We start from the raw sequence: 23,229 nt of genomic DNA on the forward strand, positions 1-23,229 counted from the left end.
CAATCAATGTTAGCTTATGAAGTTGCCAAGATATGTTGAAAGAGGATGGATAAGATAAGGAAAAGACATTAACAAATAAGAGATTTATATTGTAACAATCAACCTGAATGTTTAGCACTAACTTTCCAGACCGACGATCGACTTCTTGATGCTTTTGTCATCTGAATTCTTCCCCAAAATCAAAATACATCAAAATACACTTGACACCTTTAAAATTAGCTTGCTGTAAAATAAAGTAATACAAAAGAAACAGGAAAAAAAAGAAAGCAATGTCACAACCACATATCTATACAACTACAAACAATAGAAATAATGAAACTTTGGTTGAATACGTTCATATTGTTTCTATATATTTTTTTTTATTGAATATGAAGCTAACCTAAACAGTAAAATGTAAAGAGCAAGATGGAAAACGTGGAAGCTTTAAGAGCCCATTCAATAACATTTGCCTTTTTATTCTTCTGTTCTAAAAGACTCCTCCAGTTGACACTGATTTTTCTCTACTTTCGAATTAATTTCAACGATAAGATTTTTTAATAATATCTCATATAAGCAAGCACAAAGCAAACACAAACAATATTTATCAACTAAATTTCTAAAAAAAAATAAAACAAACAAAATTGAGGAACATGACTAAGAAGTAAAGTAGAGGAAAAGTAGAATACGTTGGAGGTTACAACAAGATTTGAATAACGGTGCTTCCATTACCACAACCCAACCTTCAAAACTTTACAATACTTCTTACAAGAAACCAGTTCACGGGGAATTCCTTCAACAAATACTGCCTTTCCTGAACCCCAAATATAAAATACTCAAATTACAACCAAACTAAGAGAAACAACAAAGTTAGGTTGCTACGAATACAAAAATGTTCAAATACTAAGGAAAACAAAAATATGATGTAGATAAAAATTGAGAACAAGGAAGGAACAACATTCTTCAAAGAAAAAAAATTAAAACCAAAGTAAAAAAATATTACAAGAAAGAACTTACCCAAAATTTTCCGTTCAATCAAACACTAAACAAAAGTCATTTTCTACATCTTTAAAATCCACTTTATTATGTTCATGAATGATAATTTTTATGTGATAGAAATTTGAGTAGTTCAAATGTAAACAAAACAAGATTAATGTTACCTTCCCCAGCAGGTTGATCATCCTAGCAATTTAAAATCAGCCCAGTGGCTTCATGAAATTCTCATGAAATTCATAAATAGAAGTGTTGAAGTCATTTTTAGGGATATAAGCATTTAAGAATACCTCCATCTCCATTTTTTATGAAGTTAATCTTGCCACAACAACTGCAGCAGCCTCTTGGCCTTGGATTCATGATCTTCTACGTTCTTTCCCTCCATTATCTCCAAGCTTCTTCCTTCATCATTGGAGTTGAAATAATCCAGTAGTGGAACTATCTGTTGGATGTCTTTGGTTATGGCATTGGCATTAGCATTGAAGAAACAGCCATGATTCTTGGCATCCATAACCAACTCTTCCCAAACCGAGTTACTCTTTGACAGTGTTTTGATGTTTCCCAATATCCACAAACAGTACCTACTCTTAAGTCAAAGAAAAGGACTAGTTTTCAAATACATTATAATGGTCAATCGAAAGGAAAAAATCATAAATTAGAAAAACATCATATGATGATTAATTTTGAAAATTGTTTTCATTTAGTTAATGAGCTAAAAGCTCCTTTCACTCCAAATAAACAACTTGAAACTCACCCTGCGTTTAATTTAATTTGAATTATACATGTTGAAGTAAAGGAACAAAAAAAGAGTAAGCATACAGAAACTAGAAAGCAGCTACCTAGCTCTTGTAAGTGCGACATTTGTTCTTTGATTACTCGACAAAAACCCGATGGACGATCCTGTATTACACCAAACAGTGGAAATAATAATGATATCTTCCACCCCTCCTTGAAAGCCATCAACTGAACTCACCTTCACATTAAATCCATTACAATTGTACTTCTTCCCAATTTTGCGTTGAATGGTAACGACTTGAGCTGAATATGGGGACACTACACCAATGCTCATCTTTCCTTTTGAGTCAACACATGCTACAAACATATATTATATTAAAAAATATATATGTATTAAAGATTCGACATGAAACAAGATGACACGCCATGGGCACAACATGGACATGCATGTTTTTAGAAGACATACTGTTTTACAGATGAAAAATTATAGTCTATGAGTTCTGCAATTTAACAATATATTTCAAATTTTACTTTGACACACCATGTATTTCACTCTCTAGTTTTGCTATTTTATCTACGGTCTATTTAGTACGAAATAAGCATTAAATATATGTCTAACATATTTTAGTACTATTTTGATTTCCTACAACTACTGTGAGATAAAATCTTTTCCACCAACAAGGGTCTTATACATTTAGGCTTTAGTATCTTAGGGTCAAACGCAGTAGGAAAACTAAAGTATTCGATATGTATGGTACACACATGTGAAAGACACACTAACGAAGTTGAAATGCTTTCATGCTTCTAAGAAAACGAAAGAGATTTACATAAAAATAGCAAAATAATAATGTATATAACAATTTGAGAAAATTTCACCTGACACATAAGTAACCAAACTGAAAACAAAGATCAAATAGAGAAAATATTATACCTTGAGACAAAGAATGAACAATTTTGAGCACAACATCAACCTCTACCATGTTTTTCAAACTGTGTCCAATTTCATCCTTTTCTTCTCGTGCACCATTTATGTTTATGAAAGAATACGAATCGAACATCGGTCCGGGAAGAAACGTCTTTTCATAGGCTTTAGCTTTGACATTAGGACCATCTGAGATCTGACTTGAGTAGAATTTTGAGTTTGGGAAAAGGCTTATGGATGGATGCATTCTTTATTGCACATTGAGAAGATGTTTTGGATGCCCCAATGAGCTTAGCCTCTCAAATAGGGTATGAGAATTTTAAGTCTATGAAATGTTTAGGTTATCCATATGTGTACGTGAGTGTTCAAAAGGTATTTATCATGTTTAACAAATGTGTATCGAAGTGTCAATATATGTTAAAACAAATATGATTAAATAAAGGGAGAAACTTTCTTACATTGCTCTAAACCAATGCTGGCAATTGGCACTCATCACCTATGAGGATTGCATGCTTTATGTCAGCCCGTTGCATTGGAATAACACACTCACACTCTTTCAACTGTGCTGCTTCATCAATCACCAAAGCCTTCAATGGCTCTAATGACTTCAAATACAACTTAAACGTACCTGAAACCGTGCAAAAGAACAATGAAGCATTCTGAAAATAGAAATTCACAATGGTTCTTTTATTTGTAGTTTGTGGAAGACCAAGCAAATCCATGGATTGTTGAACAGATTTCAAAACTACAATGCAATTATTTCTTCTCATCAAAAGCTCCTCATATTTGTTAAATAATGATCCACACACATTGGATGCAATTACCCTCTCAAGCTCCTCAGATTGTTATCGTTAATCACACTTGTTAGATTCTCTAATTTTTATAGATTTAAACTATAACAAAATCTTGTGTTGTTTCACAAGTGCAAATCTCTACCAACCTACACAAATTCTTGAAAACAAAGAAAAGAATTCTGAAGATTGCAAAGAAATCGGCACTAACAAACAATTGGAATGACACCATCAAAAATAATTATAAAAATTTTGGTGAAGATTTTACAATCAAAGAATTTCATGGCTTAATATGGACTGGTGTTCATCTCTTTGGGAAAACAAAATCTACCCTAAAAAAATTCAATCAAAACTAGTGTTCCTCAACAAATAAGTTTTAATACAGAGACAAAAAAACAAAAAGAAAGAAATGGAAAGGAAGAAGAAGAAGAATCAGAGACAGTAACAAAACCTAACCTTAGTAAATGTCTCCAACGTCGACGGCGGGCGTTTGGTTCCAAAGATGGACAGTGGGCGACGATTTGCAGTGATAGACAACGTTGGGAGACGGTCGACGACATTTTCAGAGATCGACGGTGGTTGTTCGTCTGATGGTCTGGTCGGCGGAGTGAGGGTTGAAGAGGAAGACGGTTTAGAGAAGGGCGTGTGAGTTTTCTCTTTTTTGGAATATAAAATTAAGTTATATTTTAATAAATTTAAATAAATCAATTACTTTAATGACATCAAATAACTATCACAGAAAGGTAGAATCCGAAAACAACGTTTTATCCTGCCAAAAACGCGTGTTTTGACATTCTACGACAGTTTTTTCTTCCCTCTCTTTAATTTGGATTGCATTGAACTGTCATAGAAGCTAGTTTTTCTTCTAGTGATTATCACAAGAGAATGCTCCACCAATTGCTTATTTTAGTCTGAAATTGTCTCCACGTGTGCAAGCCAAGTCCATATATGAGAGAGAATTGATGGCAGTATAGAAATGAAGACAATATTTATTGAGCAGAAAATTCACTATATTTTCATACCAAAAAGTTTTAAAATTCTTAATAAAACAAAGGGAAGTCCAACCCCAATTTTAGAGGTGGTTGATTAAACTCCTTGGGTATGACTCTGAAATCTTGAATCAATTCGAGTTGTAAAACAAGGTCGTTGATGCTCTATCCCAAATAAAGCACGAAGTGGAGCTAAATACAATGACTGCCCAAGGGCTAGTTGATATTGAGATGGTTATGGAAGGAGGTGGAAAAAGATGAGGAACTCTAAAACGTAATCAACACTTTCTAAAGCCGAGGTTTTAGAAAGCACTAACCTTCCTTTATAAAGCAAGCAACCAACCACTGATTTATAATTAGCTTTCCCTTCCAGATCGATTTGGAAGGGAAAGCTAATTATAAATCAGTGGTTGGTTGCTTGCTTTATAAAGAAGGTTAGTGCTTTCTAAAACCTCGGCTTTAATTCCATCACTACTTCATACTTTTCATGACTCTATTTTAGGGGCCATTTAGGATTCCTTCAAACTTACAAGAGAATGAATGGAGAAATTCATTTGGTTGGTAAGAAAAATGATGTAAAAAGGTATGTAAAATAGTGTGAATTGTGACAAAGGAACAAAACTGATGCTCTTTTATCGACTGAACTTTTACTACCCTTATCTCTACCCAACTTAATCCTTGAAGATTGGATGATGGACTTTATAGTTGGACTTCCAAAGCTAGGGGAATTTGATACAATCACGGTGGTAGTAGATCATTTGAGTAAAATGACTCATTTTATCACCCTTTTAAGCATCAATTTACACTAAAGAAACTTGCTAAAAAAATCATTGAAGAAGTGATTAGTAAGCATTGGATCCTGAACTCAATCATCATAGATCGTGAAAAAAAATTTCTACGTAATTTTTGGAAGGAATTATTTTTGGCCATGGTTACGTCTCTAAAAAGAAGTTCCACATTTCATCCCGAAACGAATGGCCAAACTGAGCGAGTAAATCATTGTCTCGAGATTTAACTACGCTTTTTTTGCAATGAGCAACCCAACAAATGGCACAAGTGTATGTCATGAGGCAAGTTATGGTATTATACCACTTTTCATTCATCTACTAGAATAACCCCATTCCAAGTAGTTTATGGAAGGCCCCCACCCCCACTAGTTTTATATGCACTAGAGGAAATTTTAGTTACAATAGCATAAAAAAATGTTATCATAGACTTTCGATAACATTTTCGAAATACTACCGTAGTCCATGTTATTGAGAGTTCATGACTTTTCCATTGCGTTTTTACAATATTATAAAAACGCTATAAAAAGTTTGTTGTGATAGAACATATTCTATAAAGGCTTTTCATAAAGCGAAATGAAAATGCTATTAAAAAGTTTTGATAGCATTTTTATTTCGATGAAAAAGCGCTATCAAAGCTTTTCAATAGCATTAAAAATGATATGGAAGAAATGCTATAAAATTGTTTTTATAGCATTTTATACATGTTGTCGTTGTAGTATTTGACTTTCCATAACATTTTTGTAGAGATATTAATAGCACCATAGAAAATTGATATATGATAGTTTTAATTCAATGGTGATAGAAACATTTCATTATATTTTAAAATGTACTATAAAAGTTTTATAGCAATCAAAAAACATTATAAAAGATATTCTATAGCTATTTTAGATCCATTATTGAAAGCCTCTTGTTTTTACTAGAGCACTATTCATCGTAACAATGATGGATTTTAATGTTAACGAACTTTTTTTATTTAAATTTTCTTTTGCAAATAATATTGCAAAATCATATTATAACCATCATACATACTTATAGAAGTCGTTTGCCTAGGCGAAAAAAAGATGTAATTCACATTTCAACAATATTTACCACAATAATTATAATGAAAATCTTCATATTTACATCATACAAAAGAAATAAAGCACTCTAGTCATTCAAAATGTTTGATATAATCATCAAAATTAAAGCACGTTCCAACTTTCGTACGATTCTTTTCCTTTTCTAGCTTTGGATTTTTATTTGGAGAGATTTCAACTACATTCACAAGTTCAGAATTCCATTAGTGTTTGTCATCAAGGCCTTCAATGATAAAACATATAAATGGTAAATAAATAAAAAGTCATAGCTTTCGGTAAGTATTCATAACAAGCAACAGACAATCCAATCCGTGGATGGCTCAACCAGTATCCTAAACAACAAGAAAACGAAAATCTCTAAACTTCACCTAAAAACCAATTTTAGTCCTTGTAAATATTCAAGCAAGAAGGGTTTGACATTTTGTCAATAGAGGTTATTTTGGGTCAGGTTGCACGCACATGACAAGGTCACGACACAATCGAGCAGCAAGGCGCGCGCTGAGGCTACACGCATGACACTGTCGTAAGAGGTTAGCGCAATGCACGGTGGGCGAAGAGCACCAAATGTGAGGGGCACTGGGTAAGCGAAAAACATGTGTGCAACACCTCTTGCAAGGCTAGCACATGTTTTCAATCTCTACAGGCAATAGTTTGGGAGTAACACCACAATTTCTAAATGATATTGTTAAACATGATTTCAGGCTCTACAAGCAATAGCTTGTGAATAACATCATGATTTCCAAAGTATTTTTTGAACAATAATTTCAAGCTTTACAAGTAAAATGTTTTGTTAAACATGATCTCAAATTATTATACAAACCATGTTATTGATCAATGTTTATTGAAATCATATTTCAGGTTACATTATGATTTCATGAATTCAAGGAAATATTTTAAATACTTTCAGGAAAATATTTCATGTTTTCAAATATATTTGTGTCATGCCCGAATATTCCATGAGACCTATTATATACATGTGATTAACTTCATACTCATGGTATGGTTGACGAACCTATTTTTAACTATGGGTCATCATGAAGGGTATATTGTTATGCCTTAAATGAGGAGGGTTAGCTAATCATCGACTATTCCGTCTTCGAACAAATGGGTAAATATTGTCTGTGGCTATGGAGGACTGTCTTCGAAAAACTATGCCAATATTATAAGTTTCATGTTATGATTGTTTACTTATAACTGTATTCAAGCTTCAATTTTATAATAAAACGTTTATGAAAACTTGTTCTATAAAACCATTGCTCACTAAGTTTTTCAAATTACCCTTTCAAAATGTTTTTCCAATTTGTAGGTACAAATTGTGGATCTTCGTGTGCTGAATCTACGATTGTCAGACTAACTTAGTTTTCATTAAACAAGTATATTGTTTTGTTTCAAAATAGTTATGTGATTGTCTAAATACTTATACATTGTTCTTTATCCATGCTACGTTATTTTATAAAAGATTTCAAGTGGGTTGCACTACGGTTTTAAAGTATTTCAAGTTAGTTAAAAGACTTTTGATGTCGAATGTTTCATGTTTTAAAGTCATGTGTCAATTGAGGTTGTTCCGAAGACAAACGACATCAGCTGACATCACACCGCGTCTGGAGCCAAGCAAGCCGATGCTTGGGGTGGAGTGTGACAGTTGGGTTATTAATTTGGATTAACAAAGACTAGCCAAGAAACAGCTGCACTTTAGGACCCAAGAAACAGCTACAATTTAGGACCCAAGAAACAGCTACAGGAAGAAATATAAGAAAGCTCTCAAGAAATGTAGCCAAAACTTCCCACCTCAAGATTACACAAAAAGATGTGTAGAGGCCGAAAGCGAGTACAAAACAAATCATGAAAATTTCGTTTAATTTTATTAAAAGAATCTCTAAAGGCTCACGTCTGTTTCTCTCTTTGGCAAAAATAAGCTCATTGTTTCAATTATTCTTCAGCACTTGGATTTTCTTTCCAATTTAGTTCTTTTTATAGATTAGTGCACTACCACTAGTTTTTCTTCTTTCAATGAAATCATTAATTCACCACCCACAATCTTTCTTAAATGTTAAGTAAAAAACAAGGAATTGACTTAGTAATTCATAAACCAAAAACTTGTTACACTGTGGAGAGCAAATTTACCTAAACCAATGGCACAAGTTTATTGGATATATCAGTCCTCCTGTCGAAGTTCCTTTCTTGTAATATTGGCTTACAGATTGACCTTCGAGGCTTCATTATTTGATTCTTTATATCTAATATATTCATGTTAGTAGATTCTTCTTCTATCTTTACATGTAATTTTAGTATACAAATACATTCTAAGTAGATTCTAAAAACCTCAAAACTGAACTTTATTATAAGTTAAATTTTGAAGTAATCTTGAATTCCAACGAGGTCTTTTGGAATTATCTTGTGCATTTTAGATTTTTGTTGAATGTGTGCTTGGAAACTTTTGGTATCCTTTTGATTACAGTTTCTAATTATAGGTTCTATTTTTCTGTGTTAAAAATTAGTTCTTATTGTACTGCATCCCCTTTTCTTTTTTTGAAATTTTAACTTATTTTCAAGATTCATCGAACAATTGGGTGCTAACATCTTAAATTAGAATTAGGTCTTTGGTAGTTTCTATACTTTGTTCTTTAGTTACTCTTTACGTTGGAATTCTTTCCTTTTTTGTCTAGGCTTTTTCCTTGTTAGAATCTTAGAATAATTATGGAAAGATTATGGGAATGTATTCTTTATTTTCCTAAATCTTTTCCTTTTTTATTCCATTGTGTACTATATTTATTCTCCCCTGTACCTATTGTTTTATTCATTGGAAAATAATAACAACAAACAATCGTGGTTTTTCTTCCGTTATTCGGGTTTCCACGTAAATTGGTGTGAACTCGTTGTCTCTCTCTTCAATATGGTATCAGAGCGGGACAATGAAAACACCCTAGAAACCCAAAAAAACCAAACCACTTATGAAAATCAAACATAAGGGACAGCCATCAATTTTAGTGCTGCCGTAGCTGCTGCCATCGATGCTCGGATGAGTGCTGCCATGGACGAATTATTAAGCCAACTACAGAAAACGTCAGAAAATAATTTTTCGTCATTACCGCAGTCGTCCGCGCCGTCACCGGACCACCACGCGCCTGGTTTTCTTCCTCAGACGGTGCCGACCATCCCATCTGTCCAACCCTTTTCTTCGTCCGCGGCCTATATTGCTCCCCACGCCCCGATTTATGTTCTGCCATCTAATTCCAATCGGCTACCACCGCTTCTGCCGTCAAATCTGTATGGCCAGCCACTCAATGATCCTAGATACCATCCCGATGTTAAAAACTCTCAAATTCACTCAACATTTGAGGTTGGTGAATCTTCGGCATATTCCAACCGTAACGTGCAAGCTTCCTCGGGAATAGTTCATCAACAATTGGAAGGGCTTCGACAACAGATAGCAGCACTTGAGGCTACCTTAGGGACGACATCCACTCTACCGATGTATTCTGAGAATCCGGTAAACTCGTTCCCTAATGTATCCTCTCCTTATGTGACTAATACGGTGACTCAGTCTTCCATGTATCATCTTTCAGGAGAAAAGTTGAATGGCAACAACTATTTCTCATGGTCTCAGTCAGTAAAGATGGTCCTCGAAGGACGACAAAAATTTAGCTTTCTGACAGGGGAAATACCTCGCCCCCTACCGGGCGACCCACATGAACGATATTGGAAGGCAGAAGACTCTATTCTTCGATCCATATTGATCAATAGTATGGAACCTCAAATTGGCAAGCCGTTATTGTTTGCTGCAACAGCCAAGGATATTTGGGACACAGCCCAGACACTTTACTCAAAACGTCAGAATGCCTCTCGTCTATACACGCTGAGAAAGCAAGTTCATGAATGCAAGCAAGGAACCATAGATGTCACATCATTTTTCAATAAGCTTTCTCTTATATGGCAAGAAATGGATCTATGCAGAGAACTAGTCTGGCGTGATCTCACTGATGGTGTACAATACTCGAGAATTGAAGAGAATGACAGGATTTATGACTTTCTTGCTGGTCTTAATCCTAAGTTTGATGTAGTTCGAGGGCGTATACTAGGTCAAAGACCGATTCCCTCCCTGATGGAAGTTTGCTCTGAAATCCGCCTCGAGGAAGATCGCACAAGTGCTATGAATATTTCCGCAACCCCTACTATTGACTCTACTGCTTTTAGTGCAAGATCTTCTAACAGTAGCAGTGACAAGCATAATGGAAAACCAATTCCTGTCTGCGAGCATTGCAAAAAACAATGGCATACCAAAGAACAATGTTGGAAGTTACATGGTCGTCCCCCAGGAAGTAAGAAACGCCCTTCCAACGACAAACAGAACACAGGGCGGGCGTATGTGAGTGAGTCTGCTGAACCTCCTCAACAATCCGATCCACACAAAAACCAAACTGATCTCAGTCTTGCCACTTTAGGTGCCATTGTCCAATCAGGTATACCTCATTCCTTCGGTCTTGTTAGTATTGATGGGAAGAACCCCTGGATTCTGGATTCTGGTGCCACAGATCATTTGATTGGGTCCTCTGAACATTTTGTATCTTACATTCCTTGTGTTGGGAACGAGACAATTAGAATTGCAGATGGCTCCTTGGCCCCCATTGCTGGAAAGGGGAAGATTTCTCCTTGTGCAGGGCTCTCCTTACATAATGTTTTGCATGTGCCCAAACTATCTTATAATTTGCTTTCGATAAGCAAGATCACTCATGAGTTAAACTGCAAAGCAATATTCTTACCTGATTCTGTCTCTTTTCAGGACTTGAGCTCGGGAGGATGATTGGCACTGCCCGGCATAGTAGGGGACTCTACCTCCTTGATGACGATACCTCTTCTAGTAGCATTCCTAGGACTAGTCTCTTATCTTCCTATTTCACTACTTCTGAACAAGATTGTATGTTGTGGCATTTTCGTTTAGGCCACCCTAATTTTCAATATATGAAACATTTATTTCCACATCTCTTCTCTAAAGTTGAGATGACTACCTAATTTTCAATATATGTTCTTATCAAATGGCTTCTCAGACCAAACTTCGACTTCTGCGTTAGCAAGTTGGGCCTCATTGATATTTACGTCCCAACTTGAGGGGGAGTGTTGGAATTCTTTCCTTTTTTTTCTAGGCTTTTTCCTTGTTAGAATCCTAGAATTATGGAAAGATTATGGGAATGTATTCCTCATTTTCCTAAATCTTTTCCTTTTTTATTCCATTGTGTACTCTATTTATTCTCCCATGTACCTATTGTTTTATTCATTAGAAAATAATAACAACAAACAATCGTGGTTTTTCTCCCGGTACTCGGGTTTCCACGTAAATTGGTGTGAACTCGTTGTCTCTCTTTTCAATATTTTACATCAACTTTTAAGTGTGATTAGAATTGTGAACCAATATACAAATTGAGCTCAACGAAGGATGTATTGAGACATTCATACGTTTCATATCCTTGAAAGTTGAAAATAAAATATTAATGATAATTGAATCCTTGTATGTTGTAGAGCTTCTCAATGGAAAAATGGCATGGTAAGAAATGCATAATGCTTGGAGTGGGGTGATACCTCTAACTATTATCATTGGCAATGCCGTCCTTATTCGAGGTTAAAAAATATACGAGATTCAAGCAAAATATATTCTAAACCTTTTCTTTTCCCTCTTAATTCTAAATCTTTGCCCTTCTAAAATATGGGTGCGTGAATCAGGTTTGAAGAAGGGCTGTGCTTTTCAATGTGTGGTGGCTTGAAATATGTGGAAGAATACGTTGCACAATGTTATTCTATAAAACAACTTATACAGCTTACTTTGTACTGTTCCAGATGGGCACCTTGCTTTACTTATCGATTCTGTGACATTGGAAATGCTTGAAGTGTTTGTTTGGACCCTTATTTGGATAATCCTCGAGGGTTGCACTGTCAAGCATCGTTCATCATGATGCAGCCTCAATATAAAAACATGGTAGGGTTAAAGCGATTAATTAGTTACCTCTTTGAGTAAGATATGTCTTTCTCTGGATTATCATCTAATTATTGTGATAAATATTCATTAATCTTAGAAATCTATTATGCATGCTTTGTAGTTATTATTATGGAGAGAACTCATTATTGGCAATGGAGATTGTGTCTTGAATTCGTAGTTTTTATCCTCGTGTTGAGGAGGTTTTTTTCTTCACATCCACGTTAAAATTGCTTATGCTCAATGGTAGATTATCATTATTATTGTTTCAAACTCTTGAGCAATTTCTTATCAAATATGAGATAAATATTGATCCTAAGAATATGGTGTTTATATATTTCAAACAAGCTGGAGTGCACATCTTGAGAATGAAAGTATATATATAAATAGTGTTTAAAACGTTCATTTTTCTCTATATAAAAAGCACTAATGAGAGAAACGCCATAACAAAATAAATCCTTATCCAAGCAAATTAGGCAACATTTAGATTTGTAAATGCAATAAAAGAGAGAACCGTAACACATTATAATCAAATTTATTTGGATGCACCAATTCCTTTTACATCCTTTCTTGTTTTGAATCTATCTCTCTTGATTCACTCTGCAAATTTGACAATCTTTTTTCCAATATTATCACCTTTAAACAACCCGATGAAAGCAGAAGGAATATTCTCAACCCCAACTGATATGTCTTCAAGGGGTTCAATTTCGCCAGAATGAAGGTATTGAGAAACCTTAGAGACAAAATTTGGAAACACATCTAAGAAATCTCCTGCTAAAAAGCCTTGAACATTGATTCTTTTGTACACCAAATCAACCATGTTTGGCACTGCCTTTTTGGAATTAGTGTATTCAGAAATAACCCCACAAACTGCTACTCTTCCAAAGGGTTTCATGTTGGCTATGGCTGCTTCTAGCATTTCACCTCCCACGTTGTCAAAATAAACATCAATCCCATCTGGGAAATACCTATAATTTATATACACATATTTACTTGGTTAAACTCAAAAGTTTGAATTGTTTAAACTCAGTTTGATAATAATGATTTTGTTCTCGTTTTTGACAACAATTTAGTTTATCTTCTTTTAATTTTTTAAATTAACTCTATAAATGCCCATCTTCTACCTCTATAAAATTTCTTGAGTTTGTTGTTTTTTTTTTCTTTTAACAGTGGTTAGTGCTAAATTTTGAAAAGTTAAAAAGAAAAAAAAAAGAGTATCTTTCTAAAGTTTTGTTTTTGTTTTTGAAATATGAACAAGAGTTTCATCCGTGTACTTGAAGAAAAAATGCACGTCATTGTAAGAAATTGGGAGAAGAAAAACATTTAGCTTTAAAAATAAAACAACAAATGTTACCAAAAATGAGAAAGTTTATATATATATAATTTATGTTTATTTTCTCTCAACTTTGTTTCCATGGGGTGTTCCAAGGAAACAATTAAATTTGAATGGATTTTTTAAATAAATGGATAAAACTATTTACTAGCTATAAAAAAAAAGAATTTACAACTCTTACAATGTAGATAAAAATTGATAGATTTCTATCAACGACGCTCCGTAGTTGAAACTGATATAAGTATATCAACTACAAACGTAGATAGAAGTTGTTGGTTATCCATAATAGAAAAATTGATAGAAGTCTATGGTTTTTTCTTTCTTTTTATTTCGCATCTTTATATCTTGAGAAAATTTCTAAATTTGACTGGTTTTTAAGTTGATTTTTTTCCTTTTTCCAAATTCTAAAACTTTATAATAAAAAAAATGTTTTTTAAAATCCTTTTTTTTTGTTTTCAAATTTTGTAGAAAATCAAATTTATATAAAATTACATATGGAAATAACTTTAAAAATCAAATGATTATTGTTCACACAAGGTTTCGAGAAATGTTTTTCGTGGAGTTGAACTAATATTTATGTTGTATTTTGTGTTGATTTGATATGATGTAGTTCGATCTCTATTAGTTGTTCCTTTGATTCTCTCTCGATTGAATGTGTTCGCTTGATGTATGAAAGCGAAGCGCTTGATGTTCTTGAAGTCGTAGTCTTACTCTTGATGTATGAAAGTGGAGCACTTCATGTTCTTGAAGTCGTAGTCTTTGAAGAATATTTGTATCTCCAAAAAACTTGAGTTTCAGGGAGTTGTCTTCTAATTGTTTGAGAAAATTCCTTTAGGCCTCTATGGGGTAAGATTTTTTGAAGCCCCATCAACGAAGAGAACTCGTATATTTATAGAGTTCTCTTGTGAATTTTATGGGCATGACTAGTCCATGGATCATATCCTCTAGGCCCAACCATATGGATTTGGACCTTATTTAGTATTTAGAGTAAATTAAACTTATTCTTTTTTGCTCAAATAAATATTATTAAGGGAAATTTCATTAAATGACAAAAACATTTAGAAAAAAACAGCTTATGACGCCTATTTTTTGCATATCGTGAATATGACAAAATTAGTGATATCAGACAACTATTAAATGGTAATCATAGGGTTGTCGACTTTTAAATTTGTTACTTTTGCAATTATAAAATGTAATGACTTGAACCCTATTATCATAAACTTTTTTGCTATTTTTGCAAGGCTCTATTATTTAATTGGACCAGAATAATTAATTTGATTCAATGGTCATTATGAAAATATGTGGCGTTATCAGAATTGGTTAATTTGTATCTTCAATTTCAATTTAAGACACATGTCAACTTTTAGTTAGTCCCAAATTCATTTATTTTTTGTCATTAAGATGGTAAATGACGTGACAATTTGTGATTGGTTCAAAATTTATGTATTTATGTCCAGAAGCAACTTTCTCTTCATGAGTAATGGGATACAACTGTGAATCTTATCGTCACCGTTTTCTTCATAAAATTATTTTTCCTTTATAGTTTTCATCTCCCTTTCATGTTGATCGCTTATCATCTTTAGGCAATCAAAAGTAGATATTGAAGGTTGATTTTTTTTTTTTATGTAGAGATAGTTAGTCTTTTGAAACCTGAAGTTTGAATGGAATGAAGTAGATGTTGGACATTGGTTTTCTTGTTCTTTTGTGGCTATACTTTGTTTTTGAAAGACGATCAAGCAATTGGAATAGAAGTCATTTGCTTGATTTCCTTCGATTTTTTTACTTCTTTAAACGATGCATGATTGTTGTCGACTTCTACTTGCTGACAACATGATATGGAATGACTTCTAATACTTCATCTAGATTACCATAAAAAAAGTTCCTTGGGAGGGGCTCTAAACAGTCATTAGTCATTGAGGTTGGGAAAGATCATCATCTTATACTCTTGCATTGGCTTAGGCTTTTACGTCTTTTTGTTTCTTCTTTTCCTTCCTTTTATGAAGATTGCTTCTTTTTCCAAGCTTTTGATGGTAGTGCAACTTCTTTTAAATGATATTTGATTGTCTCCATTTTTGACGAGTCAAGACTAACCATCATCTTCAATAGGCTTTTCTTTGTTTTGGAAGTCTGTTGTGATCACTTTTTTTTTTTTTGCTGAAATCAGACAACTATAGGTTTGAAAGTCCCAAACTAAATCAAACTTTTTCTTTGATCATAGAGTGGAGTTTATGGTAGAACACTTGAAATCATATCTCAATTGCAACACAATTCATCTGAGCTACTTCATCAATATCTAGCTCGATCTTCTTTTCAGGAGTCAATTTTAGAATCAACTCTTTGAGCATGAAACATTTTTTTTAACAAGGTGACTAATGACCCGATGATACTTGTAATAGTTAGGATCATCTACTTTTTCTACTTGTTCTAGTCGTTTGCATTTGATCAGCGCTTGAATAAGTTCTTCTCTATCAATTGCTCTAGCATGTTTGCAACATCAGAGTTAGAAAATGGACAAAGTTTTTTTGTCTTTCTCTAAGAGTTGAGCGTCGTTTTTCGTCGACGCAATGCTTTCTTTCAACTTTAATTTGTTTCTTTTCTTTTAGAGAAAGATTTCAATGGAATTGCATGAACGACCATAGGCTCTTTTATGACACTATTCATGATCTTTTTAGTATCACCGACTTCATCCATGTCATTTTTCATTTTCGAAACTAAGAAATTCTTTGCTCCCTTGCTCGCAATACTCAATTGATCTCTATCATGGCCGCAAGTTGCCAACTCTTCAAACGTGTGAATTTTTATTCCCTACAAAATAAGAAGCTACTAGTGCATGCCTTGGGTGCACATCTCCACTGTAGATAGTGCTATGAGCTTGTCTTTAAAATCCAATCTTAGAGATTTCCATTAGTTTATGTAGTTGATGACTGGATTTCCTTTCTGCTGCTTGGTGTTTGTCAGCTCCATCATGTTAACGACACACTAGAAGTGATTGAGGAACTCTTTTTCCAGTTGTTCCTCAACTATTATTCACTTTTGAAACCATATCAATATACCACTCAAAAGATTTCCTTTCAAGCTTCAAACAAACTGTCTAACCAGTTGGTTTACTCTACTTTCTACATTCACATACTTTAATAAAATGAGTAGTGTGTTGTTTTGGATTGCCCCTCCCATTGAACTTTTGGAACTTTGGACGTTGGTACCCAACAAGCATTCTTAGATTGTTGATTATCTTGGTATATGACTTGGAGTACATAAAAGAAGTTTGTGACGGTCCTCCATAATAAGCTCTTATGGAGCTTGTGATCATATCATGCAGCTGTTTGATTGATAGGAAAGCGATAGAGAATTGACTATTGTATCTAGTTTTCCTGCAACAAAACTTTTTCTTTATCGTCAACTTTGGGAGTCAAAAGTTAGCTCCAATCAGCAATTTCACGAGCCTTCATATGATCTTTCAAGGTGGCGATTCCTTGGTCTTGCTCCTCAACATCTTTCATTAGAAGATTTATTTTCCTCTCCATCTTTGTCATGGTTGCCTCGGTTGTTACATCTACCATCATGACAGACACTACTTCAAGGTGTGATTCTTTCTTTGACAGATCAAAAGAAATAGCAAAGTTGTCGAACAAAGAATTCTCTCTAATGATAATTCACCTTTAGGAGATTCTACTAGTTGCTCCCCAACTCTTTTATTTTGAAAGGACAAAACTTTGTTCTTGTTCTTGGATGATCTTTTTGAATGACTGCGAGTGAGTACAGTTCTCATGTAAGCGTCACTTACATCAAAAGATTTTGATGCAACTTTCTTTCATGTCATTGGTTTGCTTGTAGATTTAGTTTGCTTGTAGATTTAGATAGCTAGCGATCAAGAAAGAGATGAAAGGTAGACAGGTCCCATTGGACGTGCCAATTTGTTCGCATGAGGTTTTCAAAGAAACATGTTACGTGTTATGTGTTACGTGGACTTGAACTTGTGTTTATGTTGTATTCGTGTTAATTTGTTGCAATGTGGTTTGATTTCTAATACTTGATCTTCTGATTTTCTCTTGGTTGAATGTGTATGATTAATGTTCTTGAAGTCGAAGTCTTGGAAGAATATTTGTATCTCCAAAGAAGTTGAGCCTCAAGGAGTGGTTCAACCTTTAGGAGTTAGAGTCTTGTGATTGTTTGATAGAATTCATTTTAGGTCTTTTAGAGTAAAATTTTTTTGAAGCCCCACCAATGAAGAGAACTTTATTTATAGAGTTTTTTTGGGGGTTTTATGGACTTGGGCTTGGCTAGTCCATTGATCAGACCCTCTAGGCCTAACCATATGGATTTGAGAATTATTTAGCATTTGAGCTAAATTAAACTTATTTTTTAGGTTAAATTGGACTTTAGCGCAAATAAATAATATTTAATTGGACAAGAATAATTAACTTGATCTAGATGAAAATAATTTGACCAATTTGTGTTTTCAATTTCAATTTATAACACATGTCAACTTTTAATTAGTCACAAATTCTTTTATTTGTATTTTTCTTAATTAATTTGATAAATGACATAAAAATTTATGATTGGTTCAATATTTTTCATTTATTTGTTATAACTCTATATTTCAATAATTTTAACATTTTTTTATATTTATTTGGATAATACTCACTTCTCTAAAGTTGTTGTCAAATCCTTTTCTTGCTTGTAATTGAATGCATCATCAAATCCAAGCTTTTCTTTGAGCAATGTCACCTACAATTCCACATGTATTAGACAGAGTGACCCAACCCAAATACAAATTATAAACAACATAAATATATCATATTATGTAACAAAGATTAGCCATGGCTAGCCTTATTAAATATTAGATGTATATATGATATTAAATTCTCATTCATTTGTTGACTTTTTAATTTTTTTTCATGAATTCGACATTGATATCACAAATTAATCGACATTTTCGTTACATCATAATTAGAAATCCATAAAAGTACACAAATAAAATATATGTATTTTAAAAATCAATTACATCAAAATATGTTAATAATCTAAATGTAATAAGAATAATAAAATTTTTAATTAACTTAATTATTTTAAAAAATTTATATCTACTTGTTTAAATTTATTAGTTTATTATATTTTTATTTTTATTTTATAAATATCTATCCATTCAATATTTCTATTTTTCAGACTAACATTTTTTTTTTTTTTTTTGTTACGTCTCCATTTTAAACTTTTGACAAAATATAGCTTATAAAAAACATTATTCATATATGAACAACTTTTGTATATACAATAGTTTTCTTTCTCATCTATGCAATAGTTTCTTTAATATAAATTGGAGGTGAGATTTGCATTCGAGATCTAGTCCTTAGATACATATAAATGTCAGATAGTCCTTAGATACATATAAATGTTTGATAGTTTAACCAAATTCTTGTCGGCATAGAATGCAATACCTAGATATTACAAAATATGTATTAGCCTCGTAAGATTTTTCTTTGAAAGCTTAGGCTTAAAACTATACAAATTCTGTCATCACTTCATATAGCGTGTATGGGTTTGATTAAATAGTTAGATGATCTTAATAATGTTTCCTCTCCAATGATCTTTCCTCTCCAGTTTTTCCTCAATCACTTCTAACCGATCATTGACCAAATAGAAAATAAGTTTTATTTACCGTGTAACTAGAAGAATGTATCATTGGTAAATAATCAACACGATAACAATAGACATAAATTTAAGAAGTTTAGATGAAAGTGTAAGAGACAAAACATAAAATTTTTAAAACTATCGAGACAAAATAAAGCTCTCTAAAACCGATGATATCAAAATTGAAAATTAAGCAACAATTTAATATGTATAAACCATTAAAAATTAGGTAAATGATTAAAAATATTAACAACCCATATAATAATATATTAGAGTTTAGAGGAGAAACCTTTTGATCAGAACCGGCACAACCAACAACATAGCAACCATGCAATTTTGCTAATTGTCCAACCAAACTTCCAACAGAGCCAGAAGCAGCAGACACGAATACTCTCTCTCCTTCCTTTATCTTTGCTACTTCAAACAAACCAGCATATGCTGATAGCCCACTAAACCCTAATCAAAACCACACATTAAATTTAATTGTTTTTTTCTTTATCTCACATGGAAACAGAAGATTATTAGTTGATGAATGTTTGATTTCAAATTACCTAAAACGCCAAGATGGTGAGTCAATGGAAATCCCAAAGTGTCCAATTTTCTAAGTAAGTTGGTTTGAGCTTTTACCACACTGTATTCAGCCCAATTTATGAGCCCTATTACTATATCACCCTCCTTAAACTCAGGGTTTCCTGAGGCCAATACTTCTCCCACTCCCAAAGCATCTATAGGCTGTCTCAAAAGAATATATATATTTTCAAGGAAGTTGTTGTTACAATAATATAGCCAACGGTTAAATTTAGTTTAATTTTCTTTTTATTTCTCTTAGTAACTATTAAATGTAACCAAAGCTGGGAATTATTTGATGAAGTCGTAACAATGATATGATGACTAAGAATTAAAGGTTGACACTTTCCTCATTAAACAGCCCATAGATTTTTTACTTTTGCATGCATATATGTATCGGTCATGATTTTACCCTTTTTTTTTATGCTTTGACAAATATAAGATGTTCAGTAGCATATAAGCTTTGAATTAAAACATTAGTTTCAAACCCCTATTTTCTCATGGTAATAAATAAACAATTTTTTGAGATAAAACATAAAATCAGAACTCCCGATCTTAACTATTTGGTTTATTAGAACTAAGCTTATAAGTTTATTTTCTACTAATTTTTAAAAATCAAAAAGAAGTTTTTTTTTTTTTTTTTTTTAATTTGTCTACAAATTCAAGTGAAACCCATAATTAAAAAATAATAATAAAAAAAAAGGAATAAATTTTAAATTTTTAAAAAATAATAAAAAATCATTACTCAATAGAGTATAAGTTCAGAAGCTTATTACAATAATATTTCGCTCTAAATATTTTCCTAGCAATGGAAAACTAATTAGACAAACGGTAAAAGAATTCAAGAGTACACTTATAAATTACTATTTTGGATGAAGCAGTGATGATCAGTGATGATCATATATGATATTACTTTCCACATCTTTTAAATTAGAAAAAAAAGTTGTTAAAGAATCGAAAAATCAGAGATAGACAAAAAAATGTAAAGAAAAGACCATTGATCTATACATAGATTATTTACAATATGTTAGTTAGCTACATTCAAATAGATGAAAGAATTAACATATGTTTAGTCATTCAAAGAAGCAAAAATCAGATTCAAGACATTCCAACGTAAGAGAGATTTGAATTTACCTGAAAAGGAATGACGGGAGCCGCAAAACTAGAAGTTTTATGGGAAGAACTAAAGCTTTTCATACGGTTAATTTGATATGGATCAATTGAAACATAAAGGTTTTTAACAATAATATCGTCACTCCCATGTTTCACTAACACAACAAAATCTTCGCATTTCACCTCAAAATCTGATTCAACTGGAAATTCATCAATCCCTTTTCTGGTAGTCACAATTCTATTTCTCACTTCCATTTTTTTTCCAACTAATTAAAAATATGTCTGATTTCACTAATCAAAATCCTTGGAAACATATAGTTATTATATACTAAAAAGGGAGTATATATATAAGAATGATTCCTAAAAGGAAGTGACAAAATTTTGGAATACCCAATAACAAGAAAAGACAACTCTTGGCCGGCCAGGGCAATGTTGTAGTTGCACTTGATAAATGCCACTGACATTGACACGATAAGGTCACATTATTGCTTACATTTCAACCCAACGAAGAGGGATATTGTCTTTGTTCATTTTTTTTTTCTGTTTCTAGAAAATGTTAAGCTAAGAATTTAGGGCCAATTGGAATTTACTTTCACCAAGTCACTTGTGAGGTAGGAAACACAACCATACAAAGAGCTTGAATATTGAATATCGTCGACCACACTGCTCCAAATACCACATAGTTTTGTCATACTAATACATATATATATCATTTTTCATTGATTGTTAAATACTATTTTTAAAAGTTGAAAAGGTTTTCCAAAATAAAGGAAGGAATTAGGTGAGAGTAGTGATTAACTTAAACTTAATGGGGCATAGTGATAGAGATTAAACATGCACCGCACAACAAAGATGGAGATTTTCCTCTAGATACAAAAGATTTAACAAAGAACTCTAAATCGAAAAAAGTTTGAAATTAAGATTTTTCAAGAAAACTTATATTTGTTGAAGCTCTGATGGTTGCTTGGACCACCACTAGGACTAACCTACTATCCTCCAGAGTCAGAATCGGGTTATGGAAACTGTTGGATGAAGGTAACTGGGAGAGAGAACAAAGATGGAAATGGTTTTATGGAATTGGGTTGGGCGAGAAAAACTTTATTTTGGTTAAAATTACACAAAAAGAAAAATAGCTCAAATTTTGTCTTTAAAAAGTCCAACCCCCTTCCAGAAGACCCAAGAGTCCAATGCAAGCTCATGGGCCAACAACACATAACCCACTAAGCATTAGTGGGTTTAATGTCTTCATAGTGTGGTAACACCTAGCCCACTATAATTAGTGAGATTATCCAATAAGATGTTAGATTTTTCCACTACCTTTGGTCAAAGTGCAAAATTGTCATTTGGTCAAAGTCAAACTTTAGGGCATTTGGGGCATAGAATGAGTTATTATAATTTGTGGTTATTATAGTGTGTGGATTATAATAGTTTGTATGTTATTATAGTCTGTGTTTGGGATGCAGATTATTATAGTTTTAGTTATTATAATCTATGTTTGAAGAAGTGAAAAATAGTGAAATGGGGGAGTGAGGAATAGTAACATATAGGAGAGATAGGGGACGATGAATAGTGAATGGGGGAGTGAAAAATAATGAGAAATAGTGAAAGGAGGGAGTGGGGAATATGAGAAATAAGGAAAAAAAAAATAGAATAGTCCTAATCTTAGGATTATGATAATCCTTGAGGCAAACATGGGGTGAGCTAAACTCCTTCATAATTTGAGGACCAAACTGCCCCTAACTATTTAAACAAAAAAGTCAACATTTTGACTTTTCACAATTTTGTTCGTCTTGACTAATTATCAAGATTCAAATCACATTTGAATATATTGTCTGTTAAAGTTTGACTTTTCAAAGTAAAAAAATCAACATTTTGACATTTTACAACTTTGACTATTTTCATCATTTTCAAGCTTCTGAGTATGAATCTGCATGCATATTTTAATGTGCAAATCTCATTTAAACATAAAGTTTTATCTCTAATATGAAATTTGTCAGCAACATCACATATACTTGTTAGTTTCTCTCTCCTCACCTAATTTGAACAATTTGACTTATTCCATCATATGATTCTAAATTAATTCTATATGAGCTAGTAGGAGAACCTAATGAACCTATAGATCATGGGCTCCAACGAACCGAGATTAACTAATTAAACTGTTTTAGACTGAGTTAATAAACATTTGTTAATTAATAGGTCATTCCGCTAAGGTCTCGTAGTTGAACTTCTCTTATTATAAGTATATTTGTGTCCATTTGATATAACATATTGATCAGTAAGTTAATACTTCCCAAGTTGTTCGTTACTTCGGCTGAGTCAAAATACCGTGTTTTCCTGAGACTATATCTTGTTC

The 23,229-nt window shown here is 32.8% G+C and overlaps 2 protein-coding genes across 3 annotated transcripts; both read right to left on the reverse strand.

The window, feature by feature from the left end:
* Nucleotides 1-391: 391 nt before the first annotated feature.
* LOC105434485 (probable helicase MAGATAMA 3) lies at nt 392-4,045 on the reverse strand. Of its 2 annotated transcripts, XM_031881722.1 has the most exons (6): nt 3,874-4,041; nt 3,085-3,254; nt 2,636-2,874; nt 1,809-2,061; nt 1,260-1,550; nt 392-790 (listed from the first exon to the last, which is right to left on the reverse strand). In XM_031881722.1, exons 2-5 carry the CDS (start codon nt 3,117-3,119, stop codon nt 1,283-1,285), a joined length of 795 nt encoding a protein of 264 aa, XP_031737582.1. In that variant the 5' UTR covers nt 3,120-3,254; nt 3,874-4,041; the 3' UTR covers nt 392-790; nt 1,260-1,282. The 2 variants fall into 2 exon arrangements, with proteins under 2 accessions (XP_031737582.1, XP_031737586.1); XM_031881726.1 differs by lacking the exon at nt 392-790 and having other exon boundaries at nt 972-1,555; nt 3,874-4,045.
* Nucleotides 4,046-12,830: 8,785 nt separating this feature from the next.
* On the reverse strand, nt 12,831-21,131 carry LOC101210874 (2-alkenal reductase (NADP(+)-dependent)). Its single transcript, XM_011657990.2, has 5 exons — nt 20,898-21,131; nt 19,748-19,928; nt 19,486-19,652; nt 18,214-18,296; nt 12,831-13,203 (listed from the first exon to the last, which is right to left on the reverse strand). Exons 1-5 carry the CDS (start codon nt 21,129-21,131, stop codon nt 12,831-12,833), a joined length of 1,038 nt encoding a protein of 345 aa, XP_011656292.1.
* Between the last annotated feature and the right edge of the window lie 2,098 nt (nt 21,132-23,229).

Source organism: Cucumis sativus, chromosome 1, assembly GCF_000004075.3.
Source record: "Cucumis sativus cultivar 9930 chromosome 1, Cucumber_9930_V3, whole genome shotgun sequence".
NCBI classification, from domain to species: domain Eukaryota; kingdom Viridiplantae; phylum Streptophyta; class Magnoliopsida; order Cucurbitales; family Cucurbitaceae; genus Cucumis; species Cucumis sativus.

Excerpts from the sequence above, each read along its gene's own strand:
- LOC105434485 (XM_031881722.1), bottom strand. The coding sequence starts at position 3,119 with ATGAGTGCCAATTGCCAGCATTGGTTTAGAGCAAT. Across the intron at positions 2,875-3,084 it reads CAGCATTGGTTTAGAGCAAT|AATGCATCCATCCATAAGCC; the intron begins GTAAGAAAGTTT and ends TGTGCAATAAAG. Across the intron at positions 2,062-2,635 it reads TGTTCATTCTTTGTCTCAAG|CATGTGTTGACTCAAAAGGA; the intron begins GTATAATATTTT and ends ATATGTTTGTAG.
- LOC101210874 (XM_011657990.2), bottom strand. The coding sequence starts at position 21,131 with ATGGAAGTGAGAAATAGAATTGTGACTACCAGAAAAGGGATTGATGAA. Across the intron at positions 18,297-19,485 it reads GTGCCGGTTCTGATCAAAAG|GTGACATTGCTCAAAGAAAA; the intron begins GTTTCTCCTCTA and ends GTGGAATTGTAG. Across the intron at positions 13,204-18,213 it reads TTGACAACAACTTTAGAGAA|GTATTTCCCAGATGGGATTG; the intron begins GTGAGTATTATC and ends TATAAATTATAG.